The sequence below is a fragment of the Hypanus sabinus genome, chromosome 3 (assembly GCF_030144855.1).
Source record: "Hypanus sabinus isolate sHypSab1 chromosome 3, sHypSab1.hap1, whole genome shotgun sequence".
In the NCBI taxonomy this organism is placed as follows: domain Eukaryota; kingdom Metazoa; phylum Chordata; class Chondrichthyes; order Myliobatiformes; family Dasyatidae; genus Hypanus; species Hypanus sabinus.
Window position 1 is genome coordinate 9,204,021 of NC_082708.1, and position 20,811 is coordinate 9,224,831.

Consider the following 20,811-nt stretch of genomic DNA (forward strand, 5'->3'; position numbering starts at 1 on the left):
CCACATCCTAAAGTTATTTGGGTTGATAGGTTAATTAACCATAATAAGCATGGGAGAATGGTAAAATCCAGGGAGAGTTGATGGGAACATGGGGAGAATAAATTGGGATTAGTATTCGATTGGCATAGATGGATGGTTGACTCTGTTCCTGTGCTGAATGATTCCACAACATCCTTCAGCTAATTCAGCAATTATTCTTACCCCTCTCCAGGTCCGGTGGGAAGTAGGGAGCCAGTTCAATGGAAGAACAGTTCCACCTCATATCGGAGAAGGTTTTCCGGCAGGTCTTCTGGACCTCTCGAGCTGCCTGAACAATACTCTGCATAAGGTCCAGGTTACTTCGGCAGAGCTGTTGCTGTGCAGAGACCAGTCCCTCCAGGTGCTTACAGTTCTGTGTCTGGTTGAAGGGAATCGAGGAGCCAGTCCTGGCCAGTGCCCTATGTGGAAATAGAACATTTAACGCAAAACACAGAACACAACACATAGAATACAATAAGACCTAGGAGCAGAATTAGGCCTTTTGGTCAACTGAATCCACTCCACCATTCCATCATGGCTGATTTCTTTTCCCTCTCAACCCCGTTCTTTTGCCTTCTCCCTGTAACTTCTGACGTCCTTAATAAGAACATAGAATAATTTAAAAAAGAACGTAGAATAGTACAGCACACGAACCGACCCTTCGACCCACAATTCACAATTTCATGAACTTCTGTCAGGTCTCTGACTCTTCAGCCTCTGACACTCCGGAGAAAATGACCCAATTTGTCCGGCTTCTCCTTCCAAAAGATGCCCTCTGATCCAGGCAGCCTCCTGAATCAGAATCAGGTTTAGTATCACTGGCATATATCATGAAATTTCCTGGCTATATATTTATTTATTAAGATACAGCATGAATAGGCCCTCCGCGCCTTTCCGCCCAGCAATACCTGCGATTTAATCATAGCCCAGTCATGGGACAATTTACAATGACCAATTAACCGACCAACCGGTATGTATGGTCTTTAGACTGCGGGAGGAAACCAGAGCACCAGGAGGAAACCCACACGGTTATGGACAGAACGTACAAACTCCTTACAAGCAGTGGCGGGGATTGAACCCGGGTTGCTGGTGCTCTCGAGCACTACACTATGCGGCAGTAGCACTGAACAAAACATTTTTAAAAATCTAGGTAGTATTCATGGGTTTATTGCCCATTCAGAAATCTAATGGCAAAGGGGAAGCTAAAATGTTGAATGTGTGGCTTCAGGCACCTCCTCCCTGATGTGGTCATGAGAAGAGGGCAAGTCCTGGCTGATGGGTGAACCTTTTCTGCACCCTTTCTAAAGCCTCAACATCTTTCCTGTAAAGGGAAGACTAGAACAGCACACAATACTCCAAGTGGGGCCCCATCAAACATTAAATACAAAACGTCTTGGCTTTATGCCAAACATTAAAGTCAAGGCCATTAATAAGTAATCATTAATAAATCCCACAGAAAACGAGATAAACATATTTATCTAGCATTATGAGCATAAGAAACTGGATAACGGAGGGATTAGTTGTGGTGAACAGCAGAGACGGATGCAAAGAGAAGACAGAAAATATGAAATGGTATACTCCATGACTACTTTATTAGTGTACCTAATAAAATGGCCACTGAGTGTACATTCGTGATCTTCTGCTGCTGTAGCCCATCCACTTTAAGGTTCGATGTGCTGTGCATTCAAAGATGCTCTTCTGCACACCACTGTTGTAACGTGTGGGGTTATTTGAGTTACTGTCACTTTCCTGTCAGCTTGAACCAGTCTGGCCGTTCTCCCCTGAACTGTCTCATTAACAAAGCACTTCTGCCCACAGAACAGCTGCTTGCTGGATTTTTTTCTCTCTCTCTATTGGATACGATAGGGTCTTTTAAGAGCCTCTTAGATAGGTACATGGAACTTAGAAAAATAGAGGGCTATGCGGTAGGGAAATTCTAGAGCAGTCTCTAGAGTAGGTTACATGGTCAGCACAACATTGTGGGCCGAAGAGCCTGTAATGTGCTGTAGATTTCCGTGTTCTATGTTCTAACTCTAGAGACTGTTGTGCATGAAATTCCCAGGAGTTCACCAGTTTCTGAAACAGTCAAACCCTGTCTGGCATCAACAATCATTCCACAGTCAAAGTCACTTAGATCACATTTCTTTCCCACTCTGATGTTTGGCCTGAACAACTGAACCTCTTGACCACGTCTGCGTGCTTTTATGCATTGAGTTGCTCTCACATGATTGGCTGATTTGATATTTGCATTAATGAGCAGGTGTACATGTGTATCTAATAGAGTGGCCACTAAGTGTATAGTGTCATAGAGCATGGAAACAGGCTATTCTGCCCACCGAGTTCATACTGACCACCAGACACTCATTTACACGATTCCCATTTTATATTCTCCATATTCCCATCAATGACCCCTTAGATTCTATACTCAGCTACACACTAGGGATCACTTACAGAGGCCAGGCCATTAACCAATCAACCTAAATCCTTTTGACATATTGGCTATCACAAATCAAAGCAACAGATTTGGAGTATTATGTTGATGCAGTGTAAGGCATTGGGTGAGGCACCTACTATCCTTTGGAAGAGCACAGAGAAATTTGCCGGACTAGGGAAAGCTTGAGTAGGTTAGCACTTTTTCCCCAGAGCGTAGGAGAACGAGGGCAGGCTTGATAAAGGTATACAAAATAATGAGGGGTATAAATGGAAGCGGGCTTTTTTTCGCTGAGCTTGGAACAGACTTGAGTTAGTGGTCATAGGTTGAGGTTGAAAGGCAAAATGTTTAAGGGGAACATGAGTGGGAATTTCTTCACTTAGCAGGTGGTGAGAGTGTGGAATGAGCTGCCAGCACAAGTGTGATTGAGGGTTCAATTTCAACATTTTGAGAAATTTGGATAGGAGCTTGGATGGGTGGGGTATGGAGGGCAATGGGCCAGGTATAGTTGCAAATCAATGATATGCCTATCTAAGAATCTCTTAAATGTCCCTAATGTATCTTCCTCTACCACCACACCCAGCAGGTTGTTCCACACACCCACCATAAACTGTGAAAAACTTAATTCTGTCATCCTCCCTATATTTCCCGCCAAACACCTTAATGGCCCCTGGTATTTGCCATTTCCACCCTGGGAAAAAGTCTCTGGCTATCCATTCGATCTATCTATGAAGTTGCCTCTCATCCTCCTTTGCTCAAACTATCCTCATAAGATGTACTATCTAGTCCAGGCAGCATCCTGGTATATCTCCCCTGCATCCTTTCGAAAACTTCCACATCCTTCCTATAATGAGTTGATAAGAACTGAACACAATACACCAAGTGTGGTCTAGGCAGGTTTTTATACAGCTGCATTACCTTGTGGCTCTTGAACTCAATCCGCCGACCGAAGAAGGGCAGCACACCATATGCCTTCTGATCCACCCTATCGACTTGCATGGCAATTTTGAAGGATCTATGAACGTGGACCCCAAGATCCCACTGTTCCTCCACACTGCCAAGAATCCTGTCATTAACCCTGTTCTCAGCCTTCAGGGTTGACCTTCCAAAGTGAATCACTTCACACTTTTCCAGGTTGAACTCCATCTGCCACTCTTAGTCCAGCTCTGCATCCTCTCAATGTCCCGTTGTAACCTACAACAACCTTCTACATCATCCGAAACTCCACCAACCTTCATATCATGACCTTCATGTCATCTGCAAACTTACTAACCTTACCCTTCTGCTTCCTCAACCAAGCTACGTATAAAACCCACTAAGAACGGGTCTCAGAACAGATCCTTGCAGAACACCATTGGTCCATCTACAATACTTCATCTATCGCTTCTCTGGGTAGAAATTGCCCCTTCTGCCTTCTATGTGCAAATACATATGACAAATAGATCTTCAAAATTTCTTTAATATATGGGTATACAAATTTATGAGGGGTAATTGCAAACAAGCTTTTTCCAATGACGTTGGGTGTGACAAGAACTAGAGGTCATAGGTAAAGGGTGATAGGTGAAATGTTTAAAGGGAACATAAGAGGGGGCTTCTTCACAGGGGGTGGTGAGAGTGTAGAACGAGCTGCCAGCATAAGTGGTGGATGCAGTTTCGATTGCAGCATAGAAGTTAGGATGGATACATGGATGGAAGAGGTATGGAGGGCTATGATCCGGGTGCAGGTCAATGGGACTAGGCAGATGAATGGTTCAGCATGGACTAGGTGGGCCAAATCACCTTTTTCTGAGATGTAGAGTTCTATGATTCTATTACTTAAGCCACAAACTAAACTAAACAATGCACACACATCATACACGTTTCATGCAGGATGTATATCTTTTGAACATACATGTTCACACATGACATATGCGAGACGCATGCAATCACACAACAATACTCACAGCCATCGAATGGCATGACAGAACCTCGAGTTGAGCAGCAGGACGCAGACGGATGCGAGGACGCAGCCAACAGCCAGTCTCATTCCTCTGATGCTGTTTGAACCAACGAACAGAAGATGAATCGTCACAGGTCTGAACCAGCCCCTTGCCCCTTGCCCAGTGCCGGAAATGACGGGATAAATCTGTGGAGGGAATGAAATAATAAGCAATCCGAGGCTGGAGGAAAGTACTCATGTGCTGTTTTAAAAAAGGATGAATTCCTGTTTTTTTTCATCTTTAAGCACAGTCCTGGTCCAATTCCATATCTCAGTGTGGAGTAGAGACGTGCACACCACAGGAACATTTCTGAGATTCACTTTATATATTCAAGCGTGAGCCACACATCAAACATACAGATATTTCAGAGACTTCAAAGGGCACATGGATGAAAGAAGAATGGCCAACACACACAAAATGCTAGAGAAGCTCAGAAAGTTAGGCAGCATCAAGGGATAAGAACGTACAGTTGATGTTTCGGGCTGAGACCATTCATCAGAAATCTGTGGAGATTTGGCATGACATCTAAAACTTTGACAAACTTCTATTGATTTGTACTGGAGAGTGTATTAACTGACTGCATCTCTGCCTGGTACGGAAACTCAAGTGCCTTTGAAAGGAAATCATACAAAAGGTAGTGGATTAGGCCCAATCCATCCAGGGTAAAGCCCTTCCCACCATTGAGCACATCTATGTGAAATGCTGTCGTAAGAAAACAGCTTCCATCATCAGAGATCCCACTGCACAGGTCATGCTCTCTTCTCAGTGCTGCCATCAAGTAGAAATACAAGAGCCTCAGTACTCACACCACTTTAGTATATATATTTATTTCTTTCCCCAAATAACCAATTATTTTATCTTTGGAGCACCTATATATTTAATCCTGTCTTTTGTAAATAAGGGCACCAAATTTTCAAAAATGTTTCATATTTATCTTAAATTATAAGTAATTTTTTCAAGTGGAATACAGCTGGAAATTTCATTCTTCCAACGATCTATACTTAAGTATGAATCCGATTTCCAAGTAACTGCAATAGCCTAAAGTTATTACGAACTCCATGGAGCAAGTGGGGATCTTCCAATATCCAGGCACTCGCTCTTACTTTCTTTTTCTTTTTTTCTATAGGGATGTTGGGGGGGAGGATATATATTTCTTTTTCTTTCTGTAATCATTTGAAAACTCAATAAAAAAAAGTTTTTAAAAAAGGACTCACATCACCAGGTTCAAGAACAGTTACTACTCCTCAACTATCAGGCTCTTGTATAAAAGGGGACAACTACACTCACTTGCCCATCCATTGAGATGTTCCCTCAACCAATGATCTCACTTTAAGGACTCCTGATCTTATTATTTCATGTTCTATTATTTATTGCTATTTATATTTACATTTCCACAGTTTGTTGTCGTCTGCACTCTGGTTGATCTTTCATTGATCCTGTTACAGTTACTCTTCTATAGATTTGCCGAGTATGCCCACAAGAAAATGAATCTTGGAGTTGTACATGGTGACATATTTGTACTTTGATAATAAAATTTACTTTGAACTGAAAGGAAGGGGGAAGAAGCCACAATAAGAAGGTGCAGGGGAGGGGTAAGAGTCCAAGCTGGCAAGTGATAGGTGAGACCAGGTGAGGGAGAAGGTGGGTGGGTGGGGGAGAGGGGATGAAATAGGAAGCTGGCATTTAATAGGTGGAGGAGGTAAAGTGCTGAAGAAGAAGGAACCAGGTAGGAGAGGAGAGTGGACTGTGGGAGAAAGGGAAGGAGGAGGGGACCCAAAGGTACGTGCTGGGCAGGAGAGAAGAGAAGAGGTAAGAGGGGAGCCAGAATGGGGAATGGAAAAAAGAGAGAAAGGGGAGGAGGGGCTATACGGGATGGAAGTGTGAGATTGATTTTGGGGTAGGTTAAGAGGCCAGCACAAAGTCATAGGCCAAAGGTCTGTAGTGTCCCATAACTGTCCTGTGTTTTATCATTTCCAAAGGTTGAACGCAAGCTCTCTGATTTGGCAAACATGATCATTTACAGCCTGAGTGATCATGATTGCCAAATCAGTGAGCTTTTGTGCAAATGCCTCTGAAGTGGGACTTGAAATCATCAGCGGTCAGTGCAAATCAGAAATAACACCTCCTCCTCACTGACGATCAACAATGACACATCTCAAGGATACACGCTTATCCCACTGCTCTACTTTCTCTACACAAGGGGTTCCCAACCATTCTCATGCCATGGACCCCTACCAGTAACTGAGGGGTTTGCGGACCCCAGGTTGGGATGCCCTACCAACAATAAGTTCACCAATGACACAACTGTTGCTAGTAGCATCTCAGGTGGCAACGATGAGGCTGACAGGATTGAAATAGATGGGCTGGCTGAGTGGTGTCTCAACGACAACAACCTCTCACTCAACATCAACAAGAAGAAAGAATTGATTGTGGACTTCAGGAAGGGAAATTCAGCGAAACTCACACACATCTGCCCTCATCAGGGGGCTAGCAGTGGAAAGGGTGAGCCGTTTCAAGTACCTGGGCATCAACTTCTCGGAGAATCTATTCTGGGTCCAACATACTGATGGGAGCATGTAAAGGAAATGCCAGTGGCTCTACTTCGTTAAGATTTTGAGGAGATTTAATATGTCACCAAAGACTAGCAAATTTCTAAGGAGGTACTGTGGAGATCCTTCCCACTGGTTGCATCACTGTCTGGAATGAAGGCTGCAGAGGGAGGGTTGCAGAATCAGCCAGCTCCATGACAGGCACATCCTCCCTATTATTAAAGACATCTTCAAGAGGTGATGCCTCAAGAAGGCAGCATCCATCAAGGACCCTCACCATCCAGGATATTTTCCCTAATCATTGCCACCGTCAGGAGCATGAAGGCCCACGCTCAACACTTTAGGACAGCTTCTTACTCTCTGCCTTTAGATGTCTGAATGGTCCATGAATCCACTAACACACCCTCATCCATCCTTTTTGCACTATTTATTTCTGTAATTTATAATAACTTTATGTCGCAAAACAACAAATGTTACACTGTGTAAGTCAGTGATAATAAGCCTGATTCTGAATCTAATGTGACATGTTGTTGGAGATCTGTCAGTTGAGACCTATCAGCAGACACTGCATTTACTTTCCTAGGCAGAAACAGAAGAATCACGACTGCTCTCGGGGAGCTAGAAATATCCCTGGTGAAAATTGCAAGAATTAAAGGCTGCAGGTGCTGGAATTCTGACATCAAAGTAGAAAACACTGCAAACACTCCACAGACCAGGCAGCAACTGTAGGGAGAGAAACAGACTTAGTGATTCCGGTCAAAGAACCTGAATTGGAACACAACCTCCCTTGGTCTTCTAAGCCATAATGTATTATTCAATTAAAAACACTTTTTTCTAATGTATTCTTGGTGATATGTAGAACAAAATAAATATATTTTTGTTCTTTACCGACCTTGTGAGCACAGGGAGTGAATATTAAACACTGATGCTTTACTGGAGGCTAGCTTTGATCAGAATCAGGTTTATTGTTGCAAAAGTCCTAGACACATATTTATGAGTAGGCTGTCTAAGAGATTGCACCGCACTGTATCTGTCAACGTGGAGCAGACAGCAAGCTTGTAAATCCGGGGGGGGGGGGGGGGGGGGGGGAGCAAAAGATGTTGGGAATGGTGAGAGTGGAGAGTGGATTGCCATGGGAGGGGTGTGGCACAGGTTGCAGAGAAGGAGTGTCGGGGCGGGGTTGCTGACGCACCCAGCCCTGAGACACCAGACAAGGTAATTTGATTCCAAGCAATTGGTTAATTTATCTTTACAGACTGTCTGTTGGTGCTTCCTGCTCCCTCTCCTCTCCATTTCCCCTTTTCCCAACCATGATTCCCCTCTCCCTGCCCCCTTCCCACTCTCAGTCCACAATAGAGACCTAGATCAGAATCAGGTTTATCATCACTCACATATATTTTGAAATTTTTTTTATGTGGCAGCAGTACAGGGCAAAACATAAAATTACTACAGTACAACGCAAAAGTCTTGGGAGCCCTAGCTACTGGTATGGTATATGTGCCCATGACTTGTGCATCATACTGTAAAGTTGTAAAATTTATTGTTCTGTGGCAGCAGTACAAAGCGGGTGTGCCAAATTATTTGTTACAATAAAAATAAATAGATAAATAGGAATAGTGAAGATAGTTCATGGTCCATTCAGACATCTGATGACAGAAGCTGATCCTAAGTTGTTGAGTATTCTTTGCCACAGGCAGCTGAGCAGGCCAAGTCTTCGTGTATATTTAAGGCAGAAGTTGGTAGATTCGTGATTGGTCAGAGCATGAAGGGCTATGGGGAGGAGGCAGGAGACTGGGGCTGAGAGGGAAATGGATCAGCCATGATGAAATGGCAGAGCAGGCTCGACAGGCCAAATGGCCTAATTCTGCTCCTATATCTTATGATCTTATGGTCCTGTGGCCTTAAATTGTCACATACTGAGATACAGTGAAAAGCTTGTCTTGCATACTATTCATACAGATCACTTTATTACACAGTGCATTGAGGTAGAACAAGATAAAACAATACTGTGTTCAATTCTGGTCACCTCATTATAGGAAGGATGTGGAAGCAGAGGAGATTTACCAGGATGTTGCCTGGTTTGGAGAACAAGTCATATGAAGCAAGGTTAGCAGAGCTGGGACTTTTCCCTTTGGAGCGTAGAAGAATGAGATGGGACTTGATAGAGGTCTACAAGATTATGAGAGGCATAGATAGGGTGGATAGTCAGTACCTGTTTCCCAGGGCACCAATAGCAAACACCAGAGGGCATATGTACAAAATTAAGGGAGGGAAGTTTAGGGGAGACATCAGGGGTAAGTTTTTTACACAGAGAGTTGAGAGTGCCTGGAATGACTTGCCAGGGATGGTGGTGGAGGCCAAAACATTAGGGGTATTTAAGAGCCTGTTGGACAGGCACATGGATGAAAGAAAAATAGAAGGTTATGGGGTAGTGTGGGTTTAGTACTTTTTTTTAAGGATTATATGGGTCGGCACAACGTGGAGGGCTGAAGGGCCTATACTGTGCTGTAGTGTTCTATGGTTCTGATTCTATAGAATGAAGTGTGCAGAATGCAGAATGAAGTGTAACAGCTATAGAGAAAGGGTAGTGCAGGTAGACAATACGGAGCAAGATCACATGTCCTGTTGGTGCTCGAAGTGTGATGACACTTGGGCTTCTCCCAGTACAATCCTCAAACTGTGTTGGCCGTTTGACGCAAAATGACAAGTTTCGATGTAGATGTGACAAATAAAACTAATTTCTATAACAGCCTTGCATGTGGACCTGAACGGTAACATTTAGCGCAATGCTATTACAGCTCGGGGCATCAGAAGTTCAGAGTTCAATTCGGACCTCATCAGTGAAGAGACTACGTCCTCTCCATGGAATGTGTGAGCTTTCTCCGGTTGATCTGGTTGCTTCCCACAATCCAAAGACGTACCAGTTAGTAGGTCTTTGTAAATTGTCCTGTGAATAGGCTAGGGGTCAAATAGAGGTTTGATGGGTAGTGTGGCTCATTGGGCTGGAAGGGCCTGTTCTGCTCCGTATCCCTAAAGAAATAAAAGTAAGCAGTTGTATGGGACAAAGGGCAGTCTAGCTGAGCGGGCTGCTCACAGTGTTTGACATTGTCCTGCTGGACATTGACAGTTGAGCTCCTTGAGGAGGTAGTAATCCTGAGGAAGATAAAACTCCCTTCTCAGCAAGAACTTGGAAAAAGCTACTACCAAAATCACAGACATAAGACTCTGCAGATGCTGGAATCTAGAGCAAAGAAAAACTACCTTATTGTTCAAAGTTCAAGGTAAGTATACATCACCATATGCTACCCTGAGATTAAGTTTCTTTCAGGCATTCACAGTAGAACAAAAAAATACAATAGAGTCAATGAAAAACTACACCCAAAGAAAGACTAACAACCAATGAATGTGCAAAATACACAAAAAAACAAACCATAATAATAATAAATAAGTAAATGAATAATACAGAGAACATGAGTTGCAGAATCTTTGAAACTGAGTCCCAAGGTTGTGGAATCAGTTCAGAGTTGAGGCGAGTGAAGTTATCCAGTCTGGTTGAGGAGCCTGATGGTTGTAGGGTAGTAACTGTTCCTGAACCTGGAGGTGTAGGACCAATGTTCCTGTACCTCCTGCCTAATGGCAGGACCAAGAAGAAGGAATGGCCTGGATGGTGGAGGTCCTTGATGATGGATGCTTCTTCCCTGTGGCAGTGCTCTGTAGATGTAGCAAGTAACGTCGATTAAACACCCTCCGAGTACAGTTAACGCCAGTGAGCAATTACTGTTTCAGTACTGTATCTGCCACAGGTGGAAGGCTCCATAGTATAAGTCAGGGATCAAGATTCAAGACTCTGAGGGCAACCATTTAAAAAAGAAAATTCTTCACACAATTGATTGTAGAAATCTTGGGCTCTTCAGCTGGATAAAATCTCGAAGATTCTGGTGTTCAGGATTGGTTTAAAAACTGATCATGTGATTGGGGAGCTTCTCATTGGGGTGTCAAAGGAGCCATCAAAATTAAGAGGGGCATAGTTAGGGTAAATGCAAGCAGGCTTTTTCCATCAAGGTTCAATAAGACTAGAACTAGCAGTAACACACACTAAATGCTGGGGGAGCTCAGCAGGCCAGGCTGTATCTAGGACCAAAATGGCAACTGCACTCTTTTTCTAGATGCTGCCTGGCCTGCTGAGTTCTTCCAGCATTTTGCGTGTGCTGCTCAGATTTCCAGAATCTGCAGATGTTCTCTTGTGTGTGACTAGAGGTTAAAGGTGAAAGGTGAAATATTTCAGGGGAGCATTGGGGGGAACTTCTTCACTCGGTGGGTGGTGAGAGCATGAAACGAGCTGCCAGTGAAAGTGGTGGATGCGGGTTTGTTTTCAATATTTAAGAGAAGCTTGGACAGGTACATGGATTTGGAGAGGTATGGATAGTTGTGGTCCAGATGAGGGTCAATAGGACTAGGCAGAATAACAGTTCAGCAGGGACTGTTTCAATGATGTATCGCCCTGGCTCAATGATCCTCACCATCCCCACCAACAGGGGTATCTTTAAAAGAGTACCCACCCCATCCAGGTCATGCCCTCTTCTCATTACTACCATCAGGGAGGAGCAACAGGAGCCTGACGATGCACATTCAACCTTTTAGAAACAGCTCCTTCTCCTCTGCCATCAAATTTATAAACAGCCTGTGAGCACTCCCTTAATATACCCCTTTGCCACTATTTACCTATTTATTGTGCTGTTGTCACCAAGCAACAAATTTCATGACGTATGTCAGTGATAATAAACCTGATTCAGATTCTGAGATGATTGTAATGAGGTGGTGTGGAGATCTCTGTCTCTGCTGTTTGTCATGCCACTGGCAGCAATGAAGGTCATCCACCTATGGTGGTGTCCAGGACTTTCTTCAACGTGTCAAAAGCTCGGATTTTACTACAGTCAGTCATGTAAGTCCCGGGCGGAGACTCAGGAATACTATCACACTCAGAAGAATTCTTCATTGCTATATCTGTATATTTGTTTTACCAATCAGGATTGTTAGCCCTAAGCTGAACCCTTGAACTTGAAGGATGGGTGGTTCACTCTGAGCTTGACCTCTACCCTTTGACCTATTTGGCATGGGTGACCCTACCAAGAGCCTAAGCACAAAGCCCTGACTCCAGCCAACAGAACTCTCTGGGTCGCTGAGGCACATGAGCCTCCATACCCTGCGACAAGATTGTGGACCTCTTGGAGGTGTGTGGAGATCAGAATGGGTCTAATCCTGTACATGTTATTTGTGGATTGTAAGACAGACAGACATACTTTATTGGTCCCGAGGGAAATTTGGTTTCGTTACAGTTGCACCAACCAAGAATAGTGTAGAAATATAGCAATATAAAACCATAAATAATTCAATAATAATAAGTAAGTTATGCCGAGTGGAAATTAGTCCAGGACCAGCCTATTGGCTCAGGGTGTCTGATACTCCGAGGGAGGAGTTGTAAAGTTTGATGGCCACAGGCAGGAATGACTTCCTATGACGCTCAAGGGACTTAAATTAATATTTTGACTTGTGTAGTAGACTGAAACCTTGAGCTCTTGGTAGTTTGACATTCAGAGGTTGGATTTTTTGCTTTATTTTAACAGCAGGTCTTCCTTAAGGTTGTTATAGCCAGGGGGAGTAGGAGATAAGCTCCCACTCCCTATTCGTTGCTCCCAATAATGTGCACCTCAAACAGCCTCTGACAACTAAGTCCAGCTCCAGCAGATTGTATGTCGCTCTAGATTTCAGCAATAGCCTTCCCTGGGATTGAATGCCGTTGCCTGGGATTGAATGCCGTTGCCTGGGATTGAATGCCGTTGCCTGGGATTGAATGCCCATTCCACTGAGGACCATTTCTACTGACAGGAGAAGGGGCAAAGGCGGATTACTGGCACCTTAAAACCACAAGACCATAAGATGTAGGAGGAGAATTAGGCCATTTGGCCCATCAAGTCTGCTCTGCCATTTCATCATGGGTGATCCAATTTTCCTCTCAGCCCCAATCTCCTGCTTTCTCCCTGTATCCCTTCATACCCTGACCAATCAAGAATCTATCAACCTCTGCCTTAAACATACACAGAAACTTGGCCTCCATAATTGCCTGTGGCAAAGAATTCCACAGACTCACCACTCTCTGCCTAAGATTTTTGCACAGTGATGTATTGTGTGCGCAGGTTCAATGAAAACCCTGCTGCAGCAGCATCACAGGTTTAGGGCATCATGTAGGGAGCATTCTCATGTAAAGCTTAAGCATAAATTATACACAATTCTTCCAATAAAAAAAACGCAATTAAAGCAAAAATGTCTATGGTCACATTGTTGCATACCTGAGGTAGTGATTGGGGTTGTGCTGGTTGGTTCAAGAACTGAACGGTTGAAGGGAAGTACCTGTTCTTGAACCTGCTGGTGTGGGACTTCAGGCTTCTGTACCTCCTGCCTGATGGTCTCTGTGAGGTGATGGCTTGGCCGAGACGTTGGGGATCTTGGGTGACAGTTTTTCGATCACTAGTATGATTCTCTCACTCAGAACAGAAGCAGTGTTATCAGCATAGACTTCCACCTAGAGTGAGTGTGTATGGGTGCCATGGCGATGAGGCAGTTAGTGAGACACTACTACAGCTCGGGTCATTGAAGTTAGGAGTTCAATTCCAGCGTCCTCTGTATGAAAGTTTGTTCGTTCTTCCTGTGTGTGCAAGTGTTTCCTCTGGGTGCTCTGGTTTCCTCCCACAATCCAAAGATGTACTCTTTAGTAGGACAATTGGTCATTGTAAACTGTATTATGATTAGGCTAGAGTTAAATCTCTGGGTTGTTGGGTAGTGCAGCTTGGTAGGAGGGAAGACCATAAGACTATAGATAGAGGAGCAGAATTAGGCATTCGACCCATTGAATCTACTCCACCATTTATTTCATCATGGGTGATCCATTTTCCCTCTCAGGCCCAATCTCCCTTCGTGCCCTGACTAGTCAAGAATCCATCAACCTTTCTTATATAAGCTCATGACTTGGCCTCTACAGCCACCTGTGGCAATGAGTTCCACAGATTCACCGCTCTCTGGCTAGAATTCCTCCTCATCTCCATTCTGAAATGTCTCCCATCCATTCTGAGGCTGTGTCTTCTGGTCAGTAGAGACCCAGAGTCATCAAACGCTCCTCGTATGATAAGCCCCGAATCATAGGATTATAGACAATTATAAAGCAGTTGCAGTCCGTGTACGTAAACCCCTCCCCCCCCAGCACCACATTAGAGAGGTATTATATAAAGTTCAATTCCATACAATAACTTCTAGTGACACAAGGGCTCAGTCTGGTTCACTGTAAAATGCAGCCAAGTTGTAAGCTCAGCCAGCTCCATCATGGACACGTCTCCCCACCACAAAGGACATCTTCAAAATGAAGTAAATCAAAAAGGTGGCATCCATCATTAAGAACCCTCACCAGGTTACCTCTACTTTGTTTTATACAACTGCACAGACCAACCATTACTCTGAGCAGGAAATTTTTACACAGCCTAAAAACTGCGGGGCACTTTAAATGTGATTTTTGTAATATGCAAGCTATGAATATTTAGAATGAAAACTGAAGAATCATGTACTTTTGATCTTATTTATTAATTGAAGGGTATAATAAAATACAGCACAATAAAGAAAATCTTTCATGTTTCATAAATTTCTTTTCATCTGCCCTTTATTCCAGACGCGTGGCTACAAAGTCTATGCGCATGGGAGCATTTCAGTTACTGCGAAGCTCCACACCCACACAGCTCAGCGGGAACTGGACCCTCACATTCCAGTGCATGCCCTTTTCTCACTGCTATCATAAAGGAAGGGGTACAGGAGCTGCTTTCCCCTTCTCCATTAAACTTCTGAACAGACTGTGGACACCTGTTCATTCGTTACGTGCTATGTCATTTGACGTGGGCAATAAGGGTCTTTCCATGACCACGACTGCTCCTGGCAAATTTTTCTGCAGAAATGGTTTGCCGTTGCCTTCTTCCGGGCAGTTACAGGATGGGTGACCCCAGCCATTATCAATACTCTTCAGAGATTGTCTGCCTGGTGTCAGTGGTCACATAACCAGGACTTGTGATCTGCACCAGTTGCTCATACGACCATCCACCACCTGCTCCCATGGCTTTACGTGACCCTGATCGGGGGGTAAGCAGGTGCTGCACCTTGCCCAAGGGTGACCTGCAGGCTAGTGGAGGGAAAGAGCACATTACACCTCCTTTGGTAGAGACGTATCTCCACCTGCCAACCAATCACTATCTCACTTTTTGTTATTGTTTTGCACTGAGTATTTTTTCATTTATTTCTTATTGTAATTATAGTAAAACAAGAAATCTCACAACATAAGGCATTTTAGTGACAATAAAGGCCAATTTATACTTCTGCGAGAAGTCAACACTGTAGGTACGGTGTAGCCAGGTATTCTACGCTGTAGCCTGATGCGTACCTCCCCAAAAATGTAACTATGCATCGTGGCGACGCAGACCGCAACAACTGTGTTTGGTCCGCTTGGTAGCAATGCATTTCCTCCTACGCTGCAATAGCTTCCCATTGGGCGACTGAAGGGCAGGGAAAGAACTCTGGCTGCAACGCTTTCCATAAAGCTTTACAGACCTCCGAAATTATGCAGGACCCTGTGCTTGGTGCCAGTTTGCAGCTAGCTGCTACAGCCTGTTGACTTCCGCCTGAAGCTAAAACTCGAATGGCGATTGCCAGTCTCTGAGTAGACTGTGCGTACACTGACGCAAAATAAATGGTTGGAGATGATGAACCAAATTGTCAAATCGACCTGCCGACATCCGAAAGTATTTGAAATGCATTTCCTCGTCCATGTCTCCCAGTGGCCAGACAAGCACAGAAGATTCACCCTCCTTCAGTTTCAGTCGCCATTGTTTGAAGTTCGAGTTTCTTCCTGTTGAGTTTCAACACAGTGGCACAGAAACCCCATCGCCAACTAGCGGTTTGGCGGTGAATTTCAGAGTGACGCAGACACAGTAACGCACAAGTATAAACGCTCACAACAACGCAGGCCACTTACGAAGGCTATTACGCAGAAGTACAAATCAGCCGTAAACCTGATTCTGATTTTGGAGTTTTGTGAGTAGTTTTGGCCCCCCTAATCTAAGAAAGGATGTGCTGACATTAGAGAGGGTTCAAAGGAGGTTCACGAGAATGATTCTGGGATTGAAAGGCTTGTCATCTGAGGAGTGTTTACTGGCTCCGTGCCTCTAGTCTCCGGAGTTCAGAAGAATGAAGGGGGATCTCATTGAAACCTATCAAATGCTGAAAGGCCTCAGAAGGGTAGATTTGGAGAGGATGATTCCTATAGTGGGGGAGCCTGAGACCAGAGGATGCAGCCTCAGTCAAATTGTCAAGTCAAGTCACTTTTATTGTCATTTCGACCATAACTGCTGGTACAGTACACAGTAAAAATGAGACAACGTTTTTTCAGGACCATGGTGTTACATGACACAGTACAAAAAACTAGACTGAACTACGTAAAAAAAACAACACAGAGAAAAAAAACACAAGCAACAACTACACTAGACTATAGACCTACCCAGGTCTGCATAAAGTGCACAAAACAGTGCAGGCATTACAATAAATAATAAACAGGACAATAGGGCAAGGTGTCAGTCCAGGCTCTGGGTATTGAGGAGTCTGATAGCTTGGGGGAAGAAGCTGTTACTTAGTCCGGCCGTGAGAGCCCGAATGCTTCGGTGCCTTTTCCCAGACGGCAGGAGGGAGCAGAGTTTGCATGAGGGGTACATGGGGTCCTTCATAATGCTGTTTCCTTTGCGGATGCAGCGTGTAGTGTAAATGTCCATGATGGCGGGAAGAGAGACCCCGATGATCTTCTGAACCAGGCAGTGATGCAGCTGCTCAGGATGCTCTCAATACAACCCCAGTAGAATGTGCTGAGGATGGGGGAATAGAGGAATGTCCATTTAGAGTGGATATGAGGAGCAATTTCTTTAGCCAAAGAATGGTGAATCTGTGGAATTTGGTACTATGTGTGGCTGTGGAGGCCAAGTCATGGGGTATATTTAAGGCAGAGGTTGATAGGTTCTTGATTAGTCAGGGCCTGAAGGGATATGGGGAGAAGGCAGGAGATTGGAGCTGAGAGGGAAATAATCAGAACCTATACCTTATGGTTTTATGTTCTATATTAACTTCTATTTAAATTGGGAAATTGGTTTATTATTGTCACATGTACCGACTTACACTGAAAAAGTTGTTTGGTGTGGCACCTATACAGATCAGTTTATCACATCAGTGCCTTGAGGTAGCACAAGGGAAAACCAATAACAGAGAGCAGAATAGAGTGTTACAGTTACTGAGAAAGTGCAATGCAGGCAGACAATAAAGTGCAAGGTCTTAAAAAGGTATGATGTGAGGTCAAGAGTCCATCGTTTCATACGAGGGGATGATAACACTAGTTAATATATAATACTTTAAAGTCAAAAGAATAGAATAAAATAAAACTTTATTGTCATTGCTCAAGACAATGAGATTGTGCCGCTGCTCCAGTCTGTACAAATCAGATGTTTACAATGCATGCGCTATGGCGTAACTTTCTAACAATCCCCATATTTCCATGCAACGGATGACTTTGATAGTCAGAGACCATTGGCAAGCTGGGGTGCAGCATTATTCAGTCCTTGGGAAGAAGCAGATTTTCAGTGTTATAACAATGGGATTGAAGCTGTCCTTGAGTATGGTGGTATGTGCTTTCAGGCTTTTGTATCTTCTAAACAAGAAATTCTGCAGATGCTGGAAATCCAGAGCAACCAGCAGGTCTGGCAGCACAGATGGAAATGAATAAACAGTTGATGCTTCGGGTCGAGACCCTTCTTCAGGTCTGGAAAGGAAGGTGGGTGATGCCTGATGGGAGAGTGGAGAAGGGAGAATGTTCTTGGATGGGAAGGAGGTCTCCGTTTACAGTGAGAGAGTTCTAACAGCCATTCTCTCCTACCAGCTACAATTCTCCAGTTCTAGGTGGATCCCCCCATATCTCGTCCATCTATATTGGAGTTGGAGGCCTAGTTTTTGGAGTCCTTTCATCGGCAAATCAAGCGTTCGAGGCCCGGATTTCGGAACCTCACTCAGGGTCCACATTCGTCATCGCCTGCATGTCCTGGGTCATTGCCGATTCTGAAATCTGCATCTGAATCTCCTCTGAACTATCTCTCTCGTGATGATATGTCCTTCCTATATGGGGTGGTTAGAGCAGCACTCAGTTTGCCATCAACTGGCATTTAATGCACACCTGGTATGACATTCCTGATCTCCTCTATTCCCCCAGACAACAGAGGCAGGTGCAGCATGTCAACCAGTTTCTCCAAGATTCTCTAATACAGAAAACTGACCTGCCCTCCTTTCCTTTTATATCATAGAACACAGAACATAGAACGCTACAGCACAGTACAGGCCCTTCAGCCATAATGCTGTTTCAGCCTTTTAACCTATTCTAAGATCAATTTAACCTTTCCCTCCCATATAGCCCTTCATTTTTCATTCATCCATGTGCCTATCTAAGAGTTTCTTAAATGCCCCTAATGTAACTACCTTTACCACCACCCCTGGTAGGATATTCCATGCACCTACTTGTGTAAAGAACTTACCTCTGACTTCCTCCCTATATTCTCCTCCAACCACCTCGTATTCGCCATTTCCACGCCGGAAAAGTTGTCCACTCAGTCTATGCCTCTTATCACCTTGTACCATTATCAAGTCGCCTCTCATCCTCCTTCACTCCAAAGAGAAAAGTCCTAGCTTGCTCAACATTTCCTCATAAGACTTACTCTCTAATCCAGGCGGTGTCCTGGTAAATCTCCTCTGCACCCTCTCAAAAGCTTCCACATCCTTCCTATAATGAGGCGACCAGCACTGAACACAATATTCCAAGTGTGCTCTAACTGGAGTTTTATGGATTTGCAATGTTACCACACAAGTTCAAATTCATATTCAAGCTTAACGTCATCTGACTGTACTATACACAGCCATGTTTGGACTGACCATGGTGCACCACGATACATGTATCACACACAGAACATAAAACAATATGTTAACAAAATATAATGCAAAATGCATGTGAATTGTGCAGCACAGATAAACAGTAAACAGTGAATAGCTTGATGTCCTTGTGATGAGACCTTGGTGGTGGTAACATTCCTAGTATGACATTCCTGATCTCATCTATTCTCTCAGCCAACAGGGGCAGGTGTGGTTTCTTAACCACCTTCTCCAAGGTTCTCTATTCCAGGAAACCCACGTTCCCTCCAACACTGTCATTTTCTTTAATATCCTTTCATTTATTATGCACTTAGTCAATGTGCTTGTCCTCCCCAAGTGCCTTTGTGCATTGATGTGCCAACTTTCTGTCCACTCTATTAATGCCGTCATTGACAAGTTGCTCCCTATTAACCATATGGCCAAGGTTGTGTCATCTGCAAGTATCATTCCCCTATCATTTGTGTCTCAATCATTGACACATTGGCTACATAAAGAGATTTGGCTTTGAGCCCTGAATCACTTGCTGACATTGCAATTTCAATTCCTCCAGAGAGGCCAATTTTGTATCCAGCTAACCAGTTTCTCCTGGGTCTGATGGTTTCTATACTTTTGCAAACTGCTTTCCATGTGTGACATTGTCAAACAGATGCTGAACTCCAATTATTCCTCCTGAAACAATTTCACTTAAACCTCCACTTTACCTCAGCAGCTTTCAAAGTTCATAAGTTCAAAGTAAATTTATTATCAAAGTACATATACGTCACCATATACAACCCTGAGATTAACTTTCTTGTCGGCCTACTCAATTAATCTATATAATAATAGCCATAACAGAATCGATGAAAGACTGCCCAACTAGGGCATTCAACCAGAGTGCAGAAGAAGACAATCAGTGCAAACACAAAAAGAAGAAATAATAATAATAAATAAATAAGTAATAAATTTCAAGAACATGAGATGAAGAGTCCTTGAAAGTGAATTAATTGGTTCTGGGATCATTTCAATAATGGGGCAAGGGAAGATGTCAATTTTCTAGAATGTATGTTAATATTTGTTAATTTATTTGTGGTAATATCACTTTGAGTTTTCCGCGTGAGTTATATGTACTGTGTTGTGTACCTTGGTCCGGGGAAACATTGCTGTGTTTGGCGTGCACGTGTATACAATTTAATGACGATAAACTGAACCTGCACTTGAACGAGTAACCTTTGATGCCCTTTCTAATCAAGAACCTGTCAATTTCCATTTTAAATAGCATTGACTTGGCCATCTGTGACAAAGAGTTCCACAGATCCACTGCTAAATTCCTCCTCCACTCTGACACTTACTTTTGTTTGTCTCGTGTACGTTGAAGCATACAGTGAAATGCGTCATTTGTGTCAAGGCCCAACACGGTGCTGGGGGCAGCCCACAAGCGTTGCCACACTTCCAGTGCCGACCTAGCATGTCCACAATTTACTAAACCTGACCTGTAAGTCTTCGGATTGGGGGGGGGGGGTACTGGGGAACCCAGAGTGCTGTTTGCTTGGAGTGGCGTCGTTTTGGAAAACACAGAACAATGCTTTGAGAAAGTTAAGGGAGTGCAAGTCTACACAAAAGAGTGAAAGATGTTGAAAAAAACGTTTTTATGAGGAAAGCGAGTTCATTGTGCGGGCGCGGGTATCAAATGCATGGACAAGTACCAGTGAAGGGGTTTTGAAGGGTACAGAAAGGGACACCTTCTTGGTGCAAGGAGAGAGAGTTTTGTCTCAGTCTAGGTCACGGCTATGAGTGGTGCTAGCAAGACAGTATG

General features: G+C 43.8%; 1 protein-coding gene across 1 annotated transcript in view; it reads right to left on the reverse strand.

Annotated features, from left to right (window-relative positions):
* The window catches only part of wnt11 (wingless-type MMTV integration site family, member 11), a 67,222-nt gene that overhangs the window by 19,285 nt on the left and 27,126 nt on the right, over positions 1-20,811 (reverse strand). The window contains exons 2-3 of the mRNA XM_059963268.1: positions 4,393-4,574; positions 202-437 (exon numbers count right to left, since the gene is read on the reverse strand). Of these exons, the coding sequence (XP_059819251.1) occupies positions 202-437; positions 4,393-4,475 (319 nt within the window). The 5' untranslated portion in view covers positions 4,476-4,574. The remainder of the gene's footprint in view (positions 1-201; positions 438-4,392; positions 4,575-20,811) is intronic.